This window comes from Tupaia chinensis, unplaced genomic scaffold, assembly GCF_000334495.1.
Source record: "Tupaia chinensis unplaced genomic scaffold, TupChi_1.0 Scaffold000147_1, whole genome shotgun sequence".
In the NCBI taxonomy this organism is placed as follows: Eukaryota; Metazoa; Chordata; class Mammalia; order Scandentia; family Tupaiidae; genus Tupaia; species Tupaia belangeri.
The window spans coordinates 7,189,990-7,209,987 of record NW_006159617.1 but is presented as its reverse complement, the minus strand read 5'-3'; the positions used below and the strand labels follow the sequence as shown (position 1 = coordinate 7,209,987).

General features: G+C 39.5%; 1 protein-coding gene across 1 annotated transcript in view; it reads right to left on the bottom strand.

The window, feature by feature from the left end:
• The window catches only part of LOC102468263 (guanine nucleotide-binding protein G(q) subunit alpha), a 214,820-nt gene that overhangs the window by 74,725 nt on the left and 120,097 nt on the right, over positions 1 to 19,998 (bottom strand). Inside the window, exons 3-4 of the mRNA XM_027770679.1 lie at positions 4,609 to 4,737; positions 1,675 to 1,804 (exon numbers count right to left, since the gene is read on the bottom strand). Coding sequence (XP_027626480.1) covers positions 1,675 to 1,804; positions 4,609 to 4,737 — 259 coding nt within the window. The remainder of the gene's footprint in view (positions 1 to 1,674; positions 1,805 to 4,608; positions 4,738 to 19,998) is intronic.

Genomic DNA, 19,998 nt, shown 5'->3' with positions numbered 1-19,998 from the left:
TACATTTGAGATCTGTTCTATTTTTATTTGGAGATATAATAATTGGGTTGTTGGAAAAGTCATGATGCATTTTTGCATAGGAAAAGAGAAAAAATTTGTCTTGACTTTTTCGGCAGCCCAATAAATTGTCAATGACTATTCTGCTCATTTTAAAGTGGTGTACTGATTAGCATTAAATCGCAACATATAATTTCTTTATAGATATAATGCATTTATCCCTTATAAGATGTGTATTGATAATAATCTTTTTCTAGCTAGAATGTTTACAATAAGAAATAAAATTTCAATGCGCTTCTGTCTTCTGTGTAGTTGATAAATGTGAATTTTATTTTATTGGAGCGCAAACGAAGAAGAGAAATGGTGACAAAGACTTTTCTTCCCCACAATGCCTTAATCTGACAAGAAGTCGATTTCTTTTATTTTAGCATTCCTTTGGTATTTTTCTCTACAGCTACAGGGGGCAAGTGGCTGATAAACAAGCTTCATTTTTTTTTTTTTTTAAGCTCACTGGTGAACTCTAAAGCCCATATACGTGCAACCTGGGAAGATTCTAGAATGTATGGATCGGTAACTGTCAGCAGTGAGACATAGGTTCACGGAAACTTTATCCATCCTACACACACAAAATGCTATAAAGGACTGACATGCATTTTAATAGATACTAATACTTGCAGAAAAACAAAATATTCAAAAGAACCAAGAAGCCAGGAATTCTTGTATAACTAAAACATGTACAGTATTTCATAGTGGTACAGTATATTTCAACATGCCAGATCTTATTTTAATCAGCTACTATGGATACCTCACTCCATTTTCAATATTTTCTTCCCTATTAGAAGGATACTTTTTATTGGCTTATCAGTCTGCAATTTCTGCCTCTTACAGGGTATCTATGGCATCTTTTCCACTCCCCCAACACACACACACACTCCAGTTCAATGACACAGTTCTCTATACCCCTTAATTATCCTCTGTAATCAACTGTGACTCATCCTCAAGCCTTTACCATCCCCAAAATCTGTATTTACACCTGTTAAGTTTCCCCATAATGGGGAGATCACAATGCTGACTCCGTTTTCCAGACAGGCATATTATGGACGCTTCTTCAATCACTCACTATTAGTAGAGACAAAAGTATGTCATGGTCTATAGAATTCTATGAGCAGAAAGACCACATCGCCAGAACCCTTCACGGCTGTGCAATGAACTGATTTAGAGCCCAGCTGCAAAGTCATTCACATTTGCCAAGAAAGGTTCTGAGTACTCTTCGGGACCCACCCATCACACAAACAGCGATTTAAACAAAATGAAAACAAGATGAAACAGGGTGACTCACTCCAACACTCCCAATTCTAGCCTATAGGAAGAAGGCTATAAAATGAACTGATGATTAACCTATGGATTTCCATGTTTTCATTTTCAGAACTTCTGCCTAGTATTAATAGTATCAAATAGGACCTAATTAGATGTGAACACACACACCTGCTCGTATATCTGACAGAAGAGCAAACCGCTGTGAATGAGCCACAGAGTTATTTTAAAAGTCCTAAAATCAACTGTGAAACAATTAGTGAAGTCAGTTCACCCCATCTCCCACATTCTACTTCCTATCACGTATTTCTATCAGATGATAATAGACAACGATACTCCATCGCCTACCCAGAGAGCACTTACCTCATTGTCTGATTCCACAAGAACTTGATCATATTCACTAAGCGCTACTAGAAACATGATAGAGGTGACATTTTCAAAGCAGTGTATCCATTTTCTTCTCTCTGACCTTTGGCCCCCTACATCCACCATTCTGCAAGGTTAACAATAGTCACATTAATAACATACAAGGAAGAACTAAATTTTAAAAATTAATAAACACAGAACACATACAAACTTAGAAAAAAAAATTCTCAAGACAATGGTTAAGTCATTACAGCTAAGACTTATTGAGTATCTACTAAGTTCCTATTATCTAACATTCAAAGTCAGGATATTCTGGGTAATAAATCATTGTGGTTACTAGAAAATTAACAATGTATATGAAAAGTGAAGCTTTGTAAATGAAAAAAATCCTGGCCAAGCAAAAAGGTATGTTATTAACTACCCATCAACTGGTATATTATGCCCTAATGCAAAACACTGAACTTGTTCTTTGGCCTATGAAATTTGATTTTTGGAACTAGCAGATGGCATAGTGGTTATGTCGCTGGACTCTCACATGGGCAACCATGGTTAAAGTCCCAGACCTGGTGGCTTCAAAATCACACTGAGCATGTGTGCATGCGTGCCCCAGATCACGAAAGGAGAATGGAGGAGAAGGGATTGTGGCTTGGCCATCCCCCAGGAGGTGATTTCTCACTTACCCTCTCACTGTCTCTATTTCTCTCTGGTAAGTGCATGTGCCCTAAGGCCAAAACCTCTTTAAAAAAATTAGGTCTTCATGTATTTCTTGTGGGTGCTAGAAATGACTACGAATACATTTAAAAGACATAAGATGCTATTCATTTCGATAGGGGTAGTTTAATGCTTCAACAGAATGCAAACATGACTCCACTGGTCCTCTGTCAGTAGGGTAAGCACTCTGGGTTATTTTCTTCCTCCCAGGAAAGCTTTGCTGTGTACAGACCAATTTGCTAACTTGCTGAAAATGAAGTGTCACATAAAACACCAAGTTGTTACCAAGTAGTACACAGAAGCCATAGTTCAAACTATTTTAAGTGTGTGTTCCTAGTTTCTTCACTCCTGAATTACTGATTAGTAACCAACCCTGACACCAACTAATTTGAGTGACAATATATATAGGAAAATACCGAGCAGTGCTGGGCACTGAATTAAAGTTTCTTCAAACAGTTCAGTCCTATCTTGACTGTAATGTATACAGTTTTCATGAAATACATATTCTCAGAGGAGGAGAGGTTGAGGCACAGAAGTTGGAAGAGGGCTCTGAAAGCATCAAGCTGAGAACCTGCAGTTACTCCTGGTGTTTTCCTCTCAGCATTCAACCTCCACTCAGAGCTCAAGGAGCTTCGAGTGCCTGCTCTAACGTCTTGAAGGTTACAGAAGAGAGATCTAAGGGACAAAACGAATGGACCCAGGGAGACCTATGAACTAAAGACATCAAAATAGGAATTGTCAGGTCTTTAGAAATACTAAAATGCTGACAGTTCTCTAATGCCACTGTGAATAATACACTACTCATTTATGTCATATCTTCATTCCATGAAATCCTGTCACACTAGGCCCTGCAAGATGCTTTTGATGGTGGCAGGAAATTATACTTCTAAGTTATCACATTTATTGAGGTGGCAAAAATGTCCTTCAAAAGCTAGAGCACAAAACATGGAACAAACAAGTGGTGATAGTAACGTGGGTGCAGAACGTACTAACTGCAAAGTAGTGAGGAGACAAAAATTCCCATGAAATGTTCTGTTTTCTGGAAATATTCTGAAATATGGCTGTAAGAGGAAGGAAATTTGGTGTGTTTCATTATAGATCTCTACATGCTATAAACTCAAAATTCAAGCAATATAGAATGCTGGAACTACAAGGCACCTTCAAGATCATCTCATGCAAACATTTTGTTGATTAAAAACACAAAGACTCAGAAATATTTCCAAAATGTCACCCACATGAAGGTTATGTCTTTTAAAGCAGTGTGTGGCTGGCAGGTTCAACCACAGGTACAGAATCCTTTGCTCTGGCAAGGAGTGATGGAGGGCCCACTGACAAGGGCCACCTGGCAGAGTTATCCAGCAGGCGTTACATAACGTCTACTTCCTAACCTATCAGCATCCAATGTGTCTTCAATGCGATGAGTTCTCCTGAGGACCCAACACTGCACTCCAAGACATAGTCACATGGCTTCATTTCTCACAGCACTGTGCTTTGTATTCTAACCCAAAGTACAACTGAGTGACTGTGTAATAAAAGACTAAATGAACATACATTGGTATTATTTTTTCTCATCTAAAAAACCCCCCAAAAAACGAAAAATTAACAATGCTTCTGTTGAAGTGTTATCCAGACAGAACCGCAGTGGTGAGAGGGAGGCAATACATTTTCATTCTCATTCTATTTTGCTATGCAAATTTAGATTAGGTTAATTAGCCCATTTTCAAAATCATGTCCTTTGAAAAATTTCAAGCAACTTGTTTGATGAATATAAAAACATCACAGGTTTTTATTGCTACTGAAAACTATTGCCGTGGTATCAAAGGACTAGGAAGAGCAATCAACATGACAGTTCTGACAACATCATTTCCACCCTGATAGGACCATAAGGTCGTTTATATCTTATTTTAAAAATACACTCATTGTCCTCATGGACAATGTTGCTAGATTCCAACAAAATTATAGTTAGGACCAATATCTGAGTAACTCATTTTGTTCAGCTACCAACAAACTAAGATTTTATTGATTTATTGGTGATTTAAATTGAAATGAGAAACCTTCTGTATATCTTTCTGCAGCTTCTTCTTACAGGGATACATTGTTCCATTTGTGTATCTAACGATAATAATCACTAGAAAGGCTAGTGATTTCAATATTTATAGAGTTCACAAAATGTACTCAAGCCATAAAAGCTGAAGTAGGTTTTAAGGACTCAGTTACTACCTGAAAATGACACTTTGTAAGTCAAAGGGGTATTCGATGATCCCTGTGGTGGGGACTCGAACTCTAAGCACATCTTGTTGCGTAGGCAGGTATGCAGGGTCAGCTACGCGGTCCAAGTCATTAAGATAGCTGGAGGAGAGAAGGAAGACACAACGAAGAACATCAGTGACATCAGCACAGCAACTTTGGCTATGGAAACAGGTGCATAATGAGCCAGAGGGGGGAAGTGAAGAAAAGACACTCCTCTATTACCTAGAGGAAGGTTACCCATCTATGGAATACCTACTTACTACATTTCTTATTTCTTCTCTATTAATTAGAACTCATGCCAAAAATAAAGGGGGGAAGAAAAGAAATGGGAATTCAAATTAGTTTCCTACCTTCTATTTGTTTATCAAGTCTGGTTGGTAAAGCAGGAGTTTAAAACAAATGGTTTTTAAATTATTTACACAAATTTGTTTATTCATGCATTGACAATATGCAGACACACGTGTATATAGGTGTGTAGATGGACATGCATGTGTGTGTATGAATACATACTGGCTCATCAGGAATGTCATGATGCATTTTTGAATAGAAAAATACATCATGACTTTTCATAGTTCTATGAAATTTGATCCCATGTAGAGATTCCAACTATCAAGACACCGAACCATCACCATAAAAAAACTGCCTTGTGCTATCTCTGCCCACCCTACCTCTTGACTATCACACATACCCACTATCCCAAAATCTTTTATTCTAATCACTTTTCAGTCTCTCAAAATGCAAAAATATATACGCAAATTTAATTTGTATAAATAAATATAACTTGTATAAATATGCAGATAACAAGAGTCATACATAAAGTCAAGATACATTATTTTATTCCCTTTTAATAGAGTATCAGTCTTTATCTGGAATGAATTTTCTTATTCCCTAAGAGAAGACAACAGGATACCATGTCCTAAATTCTGTCCAAAGCCTAAGTCATCCATGATCAACAGCCATGAGATTTCTAGTTACTGCAGTAATAATGTCTAAGGTCAGATATTCCCAATGTTTAGTCACTATACTTTAATTTATCTGGTTATAGGCCAGTTTGCCATTCCCTTAAAAAAAATAAACCTTTTTATTTTAAGTAATTTTAAACTCATAAGCAGTTGCAAAATATTACAGAATTCTGCTGTACCCTTCACCCAGCTTCCCCCAGTGAAAACATTTCACATAACCAGAGTACATTAATGTAACCAGGAAACTGACTTTGACACTGTTGACTAACCTACAGACTTCATTTGGATTTCACCTACTGTCACACGCATAAACACACAAATGTTTGTTTATGGAAATATGTGTATGTATATATTGAGGATATATGGTTCTATGAAATTTGATCACATGTAGAGATTCCAACTATCAAGATACCTAACCATCACTACAAAGAAACTGGCTGTGTCTTCTCTGCCAACCCTACCTCCTGGCTGTTACACATATGCAGTTCTAAACTGTCGTACTCTCTTCGCTTTTCATTCTCTCAGAGTTCAAAAAAGTGATGCTGAGAGTGACCTAATTTGAACTGATGAAAACCCAGTAAAAATGACTGTTCTATGCAGTATCTTAGTAACTTCAAAGAGCTCTCCTTCCCCCTGGAGAGGATGGGACATAGACATGGTTTCAGAATACACAGCTTCAAAGTTTATACACAAAATAAGTAACTTATGAGTAAGATTTAAAGAAAATGTGGAACCATTGACATAATTGGAAGGAGTTAGACCGTCAGGTCTTTGCCCCCAGACAAGAGAAAGTGAGTACTCAGATACGTAACAGGGAGTGTCTGGTGCACAGCATGGTATAACTTGGCAATAACACCAAAAAACTCAGGTGACAGGACCTACCTAAGTTTGGGCCTCTACCTTCCTCCTTGACCTTTCTTTTTTTTTCTTTTTTCTTTTTTTTTAAATTTGAGAGAGATTTTTACTATAGGGTGCATGTGCTCACCAGAGAGACAGAGAAAGACAGAAAGTGAGAAATCACCCCCTCCCAAGGGGGAAGGCCATGCAATCCCTTCTCCTCCATTATCCTCTCTGGATTTTGGGCACGATGTATACATGCATGGTGTGAATTTCAAGCCACGGTGTCCAGGATTCAAATCGCAGTCACCTACATGGGAGTCTACCAACGTAACCATTACACGATCTGCTGGTCCCACTCATTGTTATTTCTACCTTAGTACTAAAAGTGTGCCGAACAGCACTTAGCAAATATTTGCAGGATGGACAGATGGATTTCTTACGCTAAGATTTAGTCTTATAGTCATAGCATGATTTAAATGCCATTCTTACTAGTAGTGTTTCCATATGAATAATATCCTTAAATACAAATCTGAAAGTTATAAAGAAATATAACATTGAGTCTATGAGATGCAGAAAATCATAAAGTAGTAGGGCTAAACCTGACTTTTACAATGAAATTACTGCCTCTTTGGAAGTCTATCAGTTCTTTAAGATGAAAATGTATCAGCTATAAACTCCTACTACAAAGCAACAAATTCATATTCTAGGGGGCCTCATCCCAGAAACATCAAGGATGCTCAGAGGACAATTAGCTCTCTACTAACTAATAGAAATCAGCCCGATATCCTTTTTTGTTTTTTTTTTGGGGGGGAAGAGATTTTTGCTATAGGGTATGTGTGCTCACCAGAGGGACAGAACACAAGAAATCACACCCGGGGGAAGGGGAAGAGGGGGGAAGGCCAAGCTGCAATCTCCTCCATTCTCCTCTTAGGATTTTGGGCACAAACACACACCATACCCAGCATGAGTTTCAAGCCTCCAGGTCCAGGATTCAAACCGCAGTTGGCCACGTGGGAGTCTAGTGTTGTAACTATTACGCCATCTGCTGGTCCTGATACCTTTAATATTATAAAATTGGCTGGAGGATTAAGAGGGAAACGTTGGAGGGAATGTGGGTGTGAGAGGCAGGATAGAAGTGCAAAAATGGACTGGACCCCAAAGTTTAGTAACTATTCTTGTACAGTCTTGGAGTTATCTGATGGGGTGAACAAACCCATGTTTGGGCAGTTGATCTGTAGCTCCTCACATCACATACAAAATCAAGTAGCTACTCTGTATAGATGGAGTTTTCTAATTTATCAGCTCCTTGATTTGAAAACCTGAAGAAAGAAAGAAAAAAAAAAACAACTTTAAACTCATACTGGTAAGCCTGCTCTGAAATATGTTACCCAATAACCCATATCTACTTACTGAGCACCACGCACAGAGACCAGACAGAGGGGCTGTTCATTCTTGAACACAATTGTGGTGCTCCTGTGTTAAAGAATCTAGTGGCTTTCTGTTTGCTAATCATGAATCGGATTACTCATTGCCACTCCATTTAAAGCACGGATGTGTTTGAACAGGAGCATTTAAAGAACCAGGACACAGAGCTGGAAATTACCCTGTTACATTGCACAGTGGGAATTTCGGTACTTTCCATTTTAGGTAGAAGATCTGAGCTCCCTAGAAAACATCCTCAGGTGTGAGGAAAACAGGATAAACACCTGCAGCTGAAACTCACAAGTGCCCAGAGGCTACCCTAAGAAAATCGTCAGTGGGATCTCTTCGTGAATCCAGGGTATTACAGAGATGTTCGCTGAATGTCTACATCCCACATGGCCAACTCTGTGATTCGAGTCCTGGACTCAGCCCCTTGAAAGACATGTCGGGTGTGTGTGCATGCATGCCCGAAATCCTGAGAGGAGAATGGAGGAGAAGGGATGCAGCATGGCCATCCTCCCTTGGAGGTGATTTCTTACTTTCCCTTTTTTAGTGTCTCTCTCTCTCTCTCTCTGGTAAGTGCACAGGCTCTATAGCAAACAACAAAAACAAAAACCCAACAAACAAAAGAAAAACAAAAACTACACATTCCTCTTCATCTTGATTTTGCTCCTTTTTGATGGCTATATATATATAACCATATATCTCATAAAGATTAATGGCATAACAGCAACAGCTCATATTGAGTGCTTACTGAATGCTGACTCTATGTGTTCCTTGCCCAAGTATTAACATATTTCATGGCAAGGAAATGGTCATTAAAAATGTTCCATACACTTCTGTTGAATTTAGAAGCAAACTACAGTTCTTGCTTGATACCGCTTTTACTTTGCATCAGTTGGAAGATGGAGAGAAAGACTCACTTCGCTTGGGGCAAAAAAGTTACATTCATCTAGTACTTTTTCTTTCTTTAAGGTTTTATTTATTTGTTTATTTATTTTACCATAGGACACATGCACTTGCCAAAGAGAGACAGAGAGAGAGAAAATGAGAAATCACCTCCCTCAAGGGGGCATGGCCATGCCACAATCCCTTCTCCATTCTTCTCCTGGGATTTTGGGTACACATAGACATGCGCCTGGCATGAGGTTCAAGTAGCTGGGTCTAGGACTCGAACTGTAGTTGGCCATGTGGGAGTTCCGTGCTGTAACCACTATGTTACCTGCTGGCCCTAATCTAGCTTAACAAAATAAAAAAAGCTGAAAGGGACTGTATCTAGCTCTGCTAGATGCAACTCACATCATCTAGAACCAAAATTAAACCCAAAGGAACCCAAGACGAGGCAAAGAAAAACAAAACAACATATCCAACCGCATCAGAGACATACACACTATTTTCTCCTAGAGGTCTGGGTGTCTCCAAAGCTACACAGGACAGAAGATATGCTGCAGGTGATTTACGAAGCCAGTAAAACATATTGACAATCAAGAATTGCATTTTTCAGTGTCAAAGAAGGGCCAGTGTAGAGAGCTTCTGCTTGCAAAGTCCCCAAGTCCACACCACCACCACCACCACCACCCCCACCCCCCAGCTCATAGCACCTTCCACATTTCACATTTGCTTAGGGAAAAAAGCCACTCGCCTCCTTCGAAATATAGTTTCAGCATCCTAAGACTGGTGCATCCACACTTGTTGATCCTTGTCACATTTGAGAAAAGGTAATAGAATAACCGTTCAGCTGAACTGCACTTTCTCCTGAAGCAGTTCCTATTCTGAGGAAAAACTTTGGTGGAATATGGGGGAGGGGTTCCTGCTGGACAATTCCATTCATTTCAACTTTGACAAAGCGACATCAAGGTCTGAACAAATTTATATTGCACAGTAAATTCAGAGAGTTAATTATAGCCATGATTTGTTTTGTAGGAATGATTCTGAGTGGCTGCTGAGGTCATCCTCTGGGTGTTGCTATGGTGACAGGCACAGGTACATTTCCAAGGCAATGTATGTGTAACAAGTGGCTGCAGGAGCTCTCTCCTGATGTCAGAGCCAACGCTCCGTGGTATACATGGGGCTTATGTAAGTCTGTGGGAGACTGTTAGACAATGGGGGTTTTGGCCACTTAAATTCACCCTATTCCATTTCCTTCATGGGGATTGAATGACTTTCCACTGCACTGAGACATTTAATAATTGATTATTTGAAAACGGATTTAAAAACAAACACACACACACACCCTCCAGGGTTTTCTAGGTGTAATTTATTGTTGGTTCCGATGCTCCTCCTTGGTGGGCAGGGCCCAGGACTTCCTTTACCCAGGGCTGTGCCACCAACTTAGCCAAGGGCCCAAAACATGGCAGGTATTCAACGTGAGGCCCAAATTAGAACTACTATGTAGAAAAATGCTGCAGTGTTTAGAAAGGCAGGCTATACCTTTCAGGAGCAAGGAGGAGTAAGGAGGTTGTTAACTATTTTTATGTAATTACCTCTTGGGGCTGTTATTGGCCTGTATTATGTAATAACTAAATTCTGAATTAAAATGCCTCTGACAAAATTAAAGACAACACAGAGAGGAAAAACATTATTTGTTTAACTTCATTTAATAAATGTGTTTCCTGCTCTTCCTCAGATCCTGGACATAAAATGATATGATTTGAATGACCATTTTATATCCATCAGTTTTGAACTTTAGGCTTTGAGATTCTCTCTAATTCAGTACAAAGTACTGAGGAGGCAGTACCTTATCAGTAGATACTTCTGACAAAAATCTCTTTTTTAAAAAAAAGAATTATTTTATTTAATATTGTTGTTAGTATTATTTTAATTTGCTATATGGCTGGTGATCTCATGAGAGAGACAGAGAGAGAGAGAAAGTGAAAGAGCAAGCTGCCAGATCTGGGCTTTGAACCATGGTCAGTCATGTGGGAGTTCAGCGCCCTAACCCTCACACCACCTACTGGCCCCAGACACGATCTCTTTAATGAAGGATATTTTAATGGAAAAAAGGCTTTTAACAGTTTTCAATGAAAAGTGAAACAAGACTTGGACAGAAACATTTCAACAATTTTCTTCCCTACTGTGAGCAAAATTCCGAGTCATTTGAAATTCAACACATTTTGACTATGACATTACAGTAGATGCTAAGGATATGAAGACTTATTGGTTATATAAGATCCCCGCCTGCAAGAATTTTACCAACTTGTGGGAAGGAAAGGGGTACAAATAGGAGTGAAATGGTAGCTTTATTAGGGATGGACTGGAAATTCGCATATTTTAGATAACAGTTATTTATTTGAATAGTTCCTAATCTTTGGTGATAATTCATAAAACATCCTTTTGAAATAAGACTGAGTAGCATAAAAGACTGAAGGAAATCATGCCCACTAGCTTATATTTTGTAATATTTAAATATTTATACATTTAGCTTCAAGACTGTCTCTGTCTACAAAAAAATTAAGATTTAATCATTAAAATGATTGAAAACATATGAGAAGTGCTTAGACTTCACTAAAACAATATGCCTCAATTAAATTAAATACGGCATTTTTCTCTCTTGGATATGTTCTGGAAAAGAGACTATTTCTTTTCTTTCTTTTTTTTTTTTGGTAGAGAAATTCTTGCTATACTGTTCGTGTGCTTGCCAGACAGAAAGACAGAAAGCAAGAAATCACCCCTGCTCCCCCCCACCCCCCCATGGGGATGACCACTCTGCAATTCCTTCTCCTCCATTACTCCTCCTGGGATCTTGGACACGCACCCACATGCACCTGGTGTTTTAAGCTGCCAAGTCTGGGACTCAAACTGTGGTTGGCCATGTAGGAATCCAGCAACACAACCATTATGCCATCTGCTGGTCCTGAAACTAATTATTTCTTAATTAAAAAAAAAAAAAAAGTTTTTAAAATGTTACATAAACAGGTACTTTCAACAGGATCTCACCACACCCCATCCTCTACCCTGCAATTAGGATCTTGGGTGCATGAGCCCAGTGTGTTTCAGGTCAACCAGGGGTTTGAACCTGCAATCAGCCATGTGGCTTCCAGATCAGTGTACTGCAGATCAGTACACTACCACCTGCACCTCTGCGGCAAGGCCTACTCCTTAATTTTGACAATAGTTTGTCAATAATGGTTTTGAATTCATCTTCACATTCATCTATGCTCCAATTTGACATACGATAAAAAATTCTTTTTTAAAAGATTTTCATGTTTTAGAGGGGAAAAACACCATCCGTGACGAAAAGGGTAATCAAAATCTAAACCAAGAATAGCACAGAAATAAAAAATTCAAATGCCTTTTTTTAAATGAAGTAAACAGAATAAAATTTAGAGATATGTTTTAGCAAATAAAATACATAACATGAATGACAGGCAGGATTAAAAACAATCTACAAAAGTTAGAGGCATACAACCCTCAGCAATTTTACCCAAAGGAAAAATGTATCAGTGGTAATATAGAAAATGAAATCCCTGATATTTACTGTAAATCCAACCAATATAATAAGAAAAGTGAGGACAGCACCAACGGACACCGACTGTACTAGGTCGTTGGGAAAACCATGATTATTTTTATATGCGAAAATGCATCATGACTTTCCAGACAGCCCAAGAGCATGCAATGGGGTGTGTTAGGGTGAGAGAGAGGGTCTTTAACCCAGTGGAAGGGCCTCCTACGGGTATGCTGCATTCTAACAGATTTGTGGTTCAAGTCAACGATGAAGTTCTAGCACAGAAAATGATTCTAGGTAGGTTTTCACATTTTTAATTATTAAAAAGAAGGTTAGAAAAACTAGGTCGACTTCATTAAAAAAAAAATTTAGAAGACCTCATTGTGAGAGAAAGAGTCTTCAGGGAGTTGAAAGCTAGATCATGCCGTGAGATTGTATCTGATACTCAAAAGCAGTGAAGCTAAGGCGAAACCAGAAACATGTGGTCATTGTACAGTTGCTATGTGACCAAAGCAAACTTAAAGAAATAACAGTTTTGCAAAACTGCTACCCTGAGGGGAGAGTTAAGTAGAGGTTCTGGTACTATGACCCACCCCCACTCCATCCTGTTGCTGATATAAACCTGGCAGGTAATCAATCTGGTTAGGCTGGTTAGCTGTATGGGATTACTCATTCATTACACAAACACTTCCATCTCGCTCCATGGAGGGCAAATCAACTTCCGCTTTCCTCGTTTAAAACTTGGCACACGAAGATTAGAGTTCAAGGAAGTGCAGCATCTATGACGCTACCTTGTTCATAAATTGTAAAAAAATCATCCAGCGGAAGTAGGTGGGTTAAAGTCCTACCACTAATGAAAACTGATCAAGGGAGATGATTCCATGGGATGAAAAAAGTCTTGGGGATCATGCACTTCAATTTTCCTTTGCCAAATAACTAAGCCAATCTGGACAGAAACTACATGTAGTATCTCCTAAAAAGACAGCATCACTACATTTGGCAAATAGTTTCAGTTTCTTATGAATCTTATATTTGAGAGTTGTTCTGCATGTCTAACATAAAGAGACCCTTGTTGCCAAATGGGGAAAAGGGCCTGGCAACTGTGTGTCTGTCAGACAGACTCCAGGGTCAGGGCCACAACTGGGCTCACGGCAACAGATGCTCAAGTGTATTGCTTAAACAAGTATATCAACCTTATATTAATTACAAATAAAACCAAAACAACGAGAGAGAGAGAGGGTGGCAGAGAAAGGAAAAGAAGAAGGCCTTTTTTCGATTGGCTATTTGGCTTTGTTAAACGGATTCATCTTTCAGATGATGACTTTCGGGGTTGTTAACTAATTTTGACACAATTTTAAAACATTATCAAAAAATACCAGAAGACTGCTTTTTAATCTCAGGCTGCCTATCTTAAATGTAATGGCAATGCTTAGTTTGCTTGATTCATTGAGAATCCCTTATATGTTAAGTTCCAATACAGTGTGTGTGTGGGATGGAGGTGAGCTGGCACAGGGAACTGGCACACTATACGTTAAAATATATTCTTCGCCCTCGGGGATGTCAGGCTACCTGGGAAGCAAAGATAGCGCAGATGAATCAATTAAGAAACAATTAAGTGCCAAATTGTGAGCTGCTAACTACAAGTGCGGAAAGAAGGGAGAGAGGATGATGAACTGCAGTCACCAGGGAGTAGTGTAGAGAAGAGGGGGCAGGGAGGGGGTGAGTTACACTGTGCAGGCAGATGGGATCCGAACAGGCAGAAGGGGAGAGGAGAGAAGAGAGAGAAGGAGAAATTACGAAAGGCACAGAATTTCCTTATCTTTAAAATTAATATTACTTACTCATTCCACTACTTTTACATAAGCTTGGCACTGAGAATGAACCACAAAGTAAAAAAAGACACGAGTCCTGTCCGCAAGGAGCCTGTACTCTGGAAATGAAGGTACAGGCACTACAAATAACCATTTTACAAGGTAGATCCAATGTGGGTTCCAGTGAGGACAGCCGAGTCAGCCATGAACAAAAGGTTTCAAAAGATTTAAGAAGGTTCTCTGTGGTCAAGTCACTTAACTTGGATACTGGGTCTGTAGACTCAGAACTTCCATTTTGACAAGGATGAATAAAATGAAATCTGGAAACTGGCTGTGTTAATCTGACTTAGTGTGAACTAATCATAAATCAAAATTTAATTCGAATCAGAGATCAAAATGCAATTCATTACCTTAAATTAAAAAAAAAAAAACGGTAATGAACAAGAACACTATCATCAGTCAATCTGCATCCGAAAACTGGTTGGTAGGCAGGGCATCAGAAAGGAAGCTGACTGGTCTTAAGGTCACCTGAAAGTAGCAAAGTTCCTCGCTCACCTGTGACTGAAGTTGTGGCTGTCTTCCAGGCAGGTGCATGTTCTATTAGGCCTATTACAAAAGCCTGCCAGGCCTAGCTCTGCTTCAATTGATTGTCAAATCCTATTACATTCTCCTTAACCAGCTGCAACATCGCACCAGATGCTTTGATGGGGCAAAAGCAAGACACATGAGACATAATGCTTGCCTGCAGAGGCCAAACCTACTCAATGAGCATTTCTGGACATCTGTATTAATACCATTTAGGCAGTCTACCTACTAGACAGTATTTGCAAAGTATTTAGAGGTACTGCAACTCTCTGCTGCTCATCTTCTACCAAAAGTTTCACTGCACTGCATAGCAGTATTTCTAGAGGACTGCAGGAGGATATAGGCCATCCCTTCTTTCAGTATTCTAAACTATCTCTAGGCTAATTCAGAGCTTAAGAATCTTAAACCAGATTCTATCTAAATGTTGGAAGCAGAGTGCTGACTGCCTTTCAATAAATATTTTTCTCCTATAGGAAGGGTTTAAAAGGGCTTGTGTATGCATGAAAAAATCAGATAATAAATATTTTAGACTTCATGGGCCATACAGCCTCCATGGCAACTACCTGACTCTCCCTTTAGGTGAAAAGTGCTATAGACAATTCATAAATAAATGAATGTGGTTATATTCCAATAAAACTTTGTTATAAAAATAGGCAGGCCAAACTGGGCCTGTAGGTTTGCTGGTACTTATTTTATAGTAATAGGGAGTCTGTGGTTTTAGCTGCTGGGCAAAATATTGTCCTGAGTCAAGACTGTGAAAAGGTCTGGAAAGAAGAGGCCAAACTACTGAAGCTGCAAATGACCAGTTAAAATGCGAGTGAGCAGCAAACTGACAGAGTGAGTCTGTCTCCAATGCCCACTTGCCCTTTGGCAAAATGAATGAAGGCAAAAGCTGCTTCTCGGTGTTGAAGTTTAGAGAGTGGCTAAGCAAATCTCAGCCTTATCTTTTATCTCTATGAACATTCTGAAAAGAATCACGTCCACATCTTAGAATCATGGGCATTCACTGTGGAAGACAACTGCATATTTCAAGAAATTTTATTGTTTGTCTTATTTAAAAAGGTTAGTAGATGGTATAACCCACTAGATAACAAAACAGAATAGAAGTAAATATTTCACTGAAGTGAAAAAATGTCATCCTGTGTTATTACTGTCACTCTTTAAAAAAAAGTACAAACACATTCAAGATCAATGGCTTCTTCTAAAGTACAGATAGTATTTTTAGGAATTTTAAGCATGGAGAGAATACTTTATCTGTTCATTACATTTTCAGGTAAATTTGGGAATGCCAGGTTTTCACTTAACTGCACAGTTAATGATTACTCAGACAAAGGCAATCTACTGTTAAGAATCAAAAGAATCAGAATGAATTTGGAAGAGACTTTAAAAATCATATGTCTCATATGTGTCAGAGGGAAGTGAGGCTTAGCTCCACTTTCAAAGCTTCCAAGATACTGAGGTAGGGAGGGCAGAAGGAATGCCACCTAAGCTGGACCATGAACTAATATTCGTAGCATGTACTGGTCTTATCTGTCTTCAAAAGCCCTGAAGGAAGCTCCAACTTTTTTTTTTTTTTTTTAGGTCATCACATAAACAACATAGTCAGGATGGTGGCAAGGGTCAAGCCAATATATCACAGGGTTTAGTGTTTTACTTATCAGTTGGCAACTTATTTTTAAATGTTTTTTCCCATTGGGCGTGAGTGCCCACTGGAGAGAGACAGAGGGGGAAAGTGAGAAAGCAACCATTAGGGATGGGAAATGGCTGCACCACAATCTCTTCTCCTTTATTCTCCTCTTGGGATTTGGGCACACACGCCCAGCATGTTTTTCAAGTCACCAGGTCCAGGACTTGAACCATGAAGTCAGTTATGTGGAATCCAGCACCTTAACCACCATGTCAGCTGCTGTTCCTCAGTCGGCAACGCTTTAGCAAGGTACCTCCTCAAGAAGCATTTGGCCCTTAACCAGGTGTATGTGCTCTCCTCCCTCTGGTATCCCATTTGCATTTTAAATTCAACATGGACACTATATACTGAAGCAGGGTAATCATCAGGCCCAATTAAAAATTGAAGCACAAGGTTAGAAGTAAACTCCGATGCTGACTAATGCTAAAAAGCCAATTGATTCAAGCACTTTGGCCTTAAGGGCTCTGGATTATGGACCATGTCAAGAAGTGTCTGATTTACGAAACTCTCTAGAGGGGAGCTAAGTAAAGTGAGGTTACAGAATTGTTTGTCCCCTAGGCTGAACAAGGATAGAGTTTTTAGTCAAAGCCTGCAGTGTGAAGACTTTTCTCACTATATGCCAATGTGACTGAGATTCGTGTTCTCTGGCTAATGTCAGGGAGCTGTTGGTTCCGTAGGCAGTGAACTCATCTGACTTGATGCTTCAGTGTATTAAAGCAGGTGGTGAACCCCAGGAAAAAAAATAAACCTACAGCCATCTGTTTACTCTGCTCTTTATCTAAGGATATTCAGATCCCAGAGGCTTTTTAATCAATAACATAAAAGCTAATAAAGGAATCTACAGAACTCTCCAGGATCTTAGAATGTTTTTTATTCTTTCATTAAATAGAACTGGAAGAATGTACCAAATTAGAGCCAATTTTAAACTTTTCCCAAACTGCTTCTCTATTGTCTAGAACTTCCCATCTCCTGGTTTCCGCCATTGCTGCCTGTCCTTTGAGCCATCTGATTGCTTATTATGATAGTAAATGGGCTAATCAAAGTGGAGAAAGGGAAGCACACACCATTTTTCTGCACTCTCCTCACTGGCTCCAGCAAAAAGTGATGGAGCGGTGTGTGTGAGGATGTGTGGGGGAGTGGTAGGTTAAAATAAAAAACATTTCTCAATTACCTGTGCTTTAGAAAATCCTCTATACTAGTATGAATAACTGACGCTTAGCTAAACATGGCTAAGTTTTCATGATGATAATCAAAAACCTGGTTTGTTTTCCAGAAAATTCTACATCATTTTCCTCTTGACCTGATAAATAGGAAACTACTTGTAGACAACACTGATAAAGATTAAAAAATAATTTATATCTTTCCTGGGAAGTGACTTATAAGACCTCTAATAATAGATATTTACCTGTTCATCTATTTTCCCTAAACCTATTTATTTAACAACTATTAGTTATCCATCTAGCTTACACTCATCCATCCATCTATCCTCTCTGAGGCTGTATTTCACAGAGGTAAAAGCCTGGACCCTGGGATAAGCAAATCTGAATTCAACTCCAACTCTTATCTCACTCACTAATTACATGACCCTGAACTAAGTGCTCAATCTTTCTGAGATCTATTTTCTTTCTGTTAGATAGCGATGCTAAGAAATATCTACCACTATGGTTGAGTAGCTTTGAGGATGAAATGAAATAATGCATGTAAATGACTAAGTACAAAATGGAACATATAGTAAGGGTTCACTAAACAGTAGCTTTTCATTATTTGTAACAACACAGTTTTTCAGATCCCTGACCTTCAAAAACTGCAGAAGACTTGAATGGCATTAGTTCTGAAACTTCAAAGTTCATTTAAAACAGTTAAAGAGTGCCTACATGACGGTCATTAAAATAGTGAAGTTACTCATCTATTATTTCATAGAACAATCACTTGTGAAGGTCAAACATAAGCAGTTGCTGTGGAGTGCCAAGGGGAGAGGAGAGAGACGTGCTAGTAAATGTGAAAACAGATATAAAAGAGATACATACCAAGTGTTAAGATCGATAACCCTAGTAACTCACTGTCTTTGGCACTAGGCAAGGTTTTCAGAGGGTGACTGCTGAGCTGGGTCTTGAAAGATGAACTGGAGTTCATCAGATAGCAAAGAAGAGAGGTCTGCCAAGGCTTTGCTCTTGGGAGCCTTGGTAAGTGGCTTGCAGTGAGTCTCCAAATAAGCAGAGACCTGGAGAGAACAGTGGCAAGCCTGAAATCTTCAGGAAGGTGTGTGGCAGGCCTTGATTCTCACAACTGCTAGCAGGGAGATATCTATGTAATCCCTAAATCTAAACCGAGGAACTGAAACCTTCAGGAAGGTGTGTGGCAGGCCTTGATTCTCACAACTGCTAGCAGGGAGATATCTATGTAATCCCTAAATCTAAACCGAGGAACTGCCACTAGAGACAGCTAGCATGCAGAGAAGTTGGTCCTAAGCACAGAGAGATTTCTGTATGGTAGTGTTATTGTGTAAGAGTAAGGCCCAGGGATGGTGGTACAACAGTAAAACATAACATTCTGCAAGGATGATCCCACAAGAAGGTTCCCCGTTGGCATCCAGAGACTTTCCTAAGTATGCCTGCCATATGCATGCCCATGAAGCAGGTTCATGAGGCTGATGGGGGGTGAACCATGGAATAAAGAACATATTGGGGGTGCTGCATCTTTGTCTCGCTTCCTCATGGAATAAATCAATAAATAAACTTGAAATAAAGAAATCAGGTGCAGAGTATCAATGAAGTATGTTTTTATTTATAATGATAGAACAGAAACTTCATTTGAAAGGAAGGAGGCAACAGAAAATAGTGCAGATATGCAAGGGGAATGTACACCCAAACATTCAGACAGGAAAGGGGCAAGAGCTACCTTAAACACAGATAAAGGGTTTATTTTGAGTTATTCTGTGAAAAGGAGTTCAGTGTTGGGAATCAGTGATGTCCATAGAGGACCCGCATCCTTGCCAGGGCAATCTCTGTAGTTCATAGAGCCCCTGCTCTGAGCACACTGGATACGTGTGGGATACTGCAGAAAATGTGGATGCCACAGGCCTCTCTTTGTTGAGGATTTCCCTGGCTAAACAAAAGGTAAAATGCCCAGCAAAAGACCAGGAAGGATGAGGCAACTCTAGTACCCAGGCCTTCTGATACAGTGAGATGAAGGTAGGCTGGCCAGGTTGCTTGGACATGGGTTCAAAAGAGCTAAAACATGGGAACCAGCAGTTAGCGTAATAGCTATGTCGCTGGACTCCCACGTAGTCAACCGCGGTTCGTGTCCCGGACCCGGTGGCTTAAAACTCACGCCGGGCGCGTGTGCGTGAGTGCCCAAGATCCTGAGAGGAGAATGGAGGAGAAGGGATTGTGGCATGGCCATCCCCCCTGAGGGGTGATTTCTCGCTTTCTGTCTCTATATCTCTCTCTGTCTGCCTGGTGAGCGCATGCGCCCTATAGCAAAAACCTCTCCAAAAAAAAAAAAAATCCAGAAAAGAGATAAGAAATATGGGCCGGTCAACTCAGGTTTCTCCATAAAATCCTTTACATAACTGGCAGGAATAAACTGACTCTACTCCCTTTGGAGTAA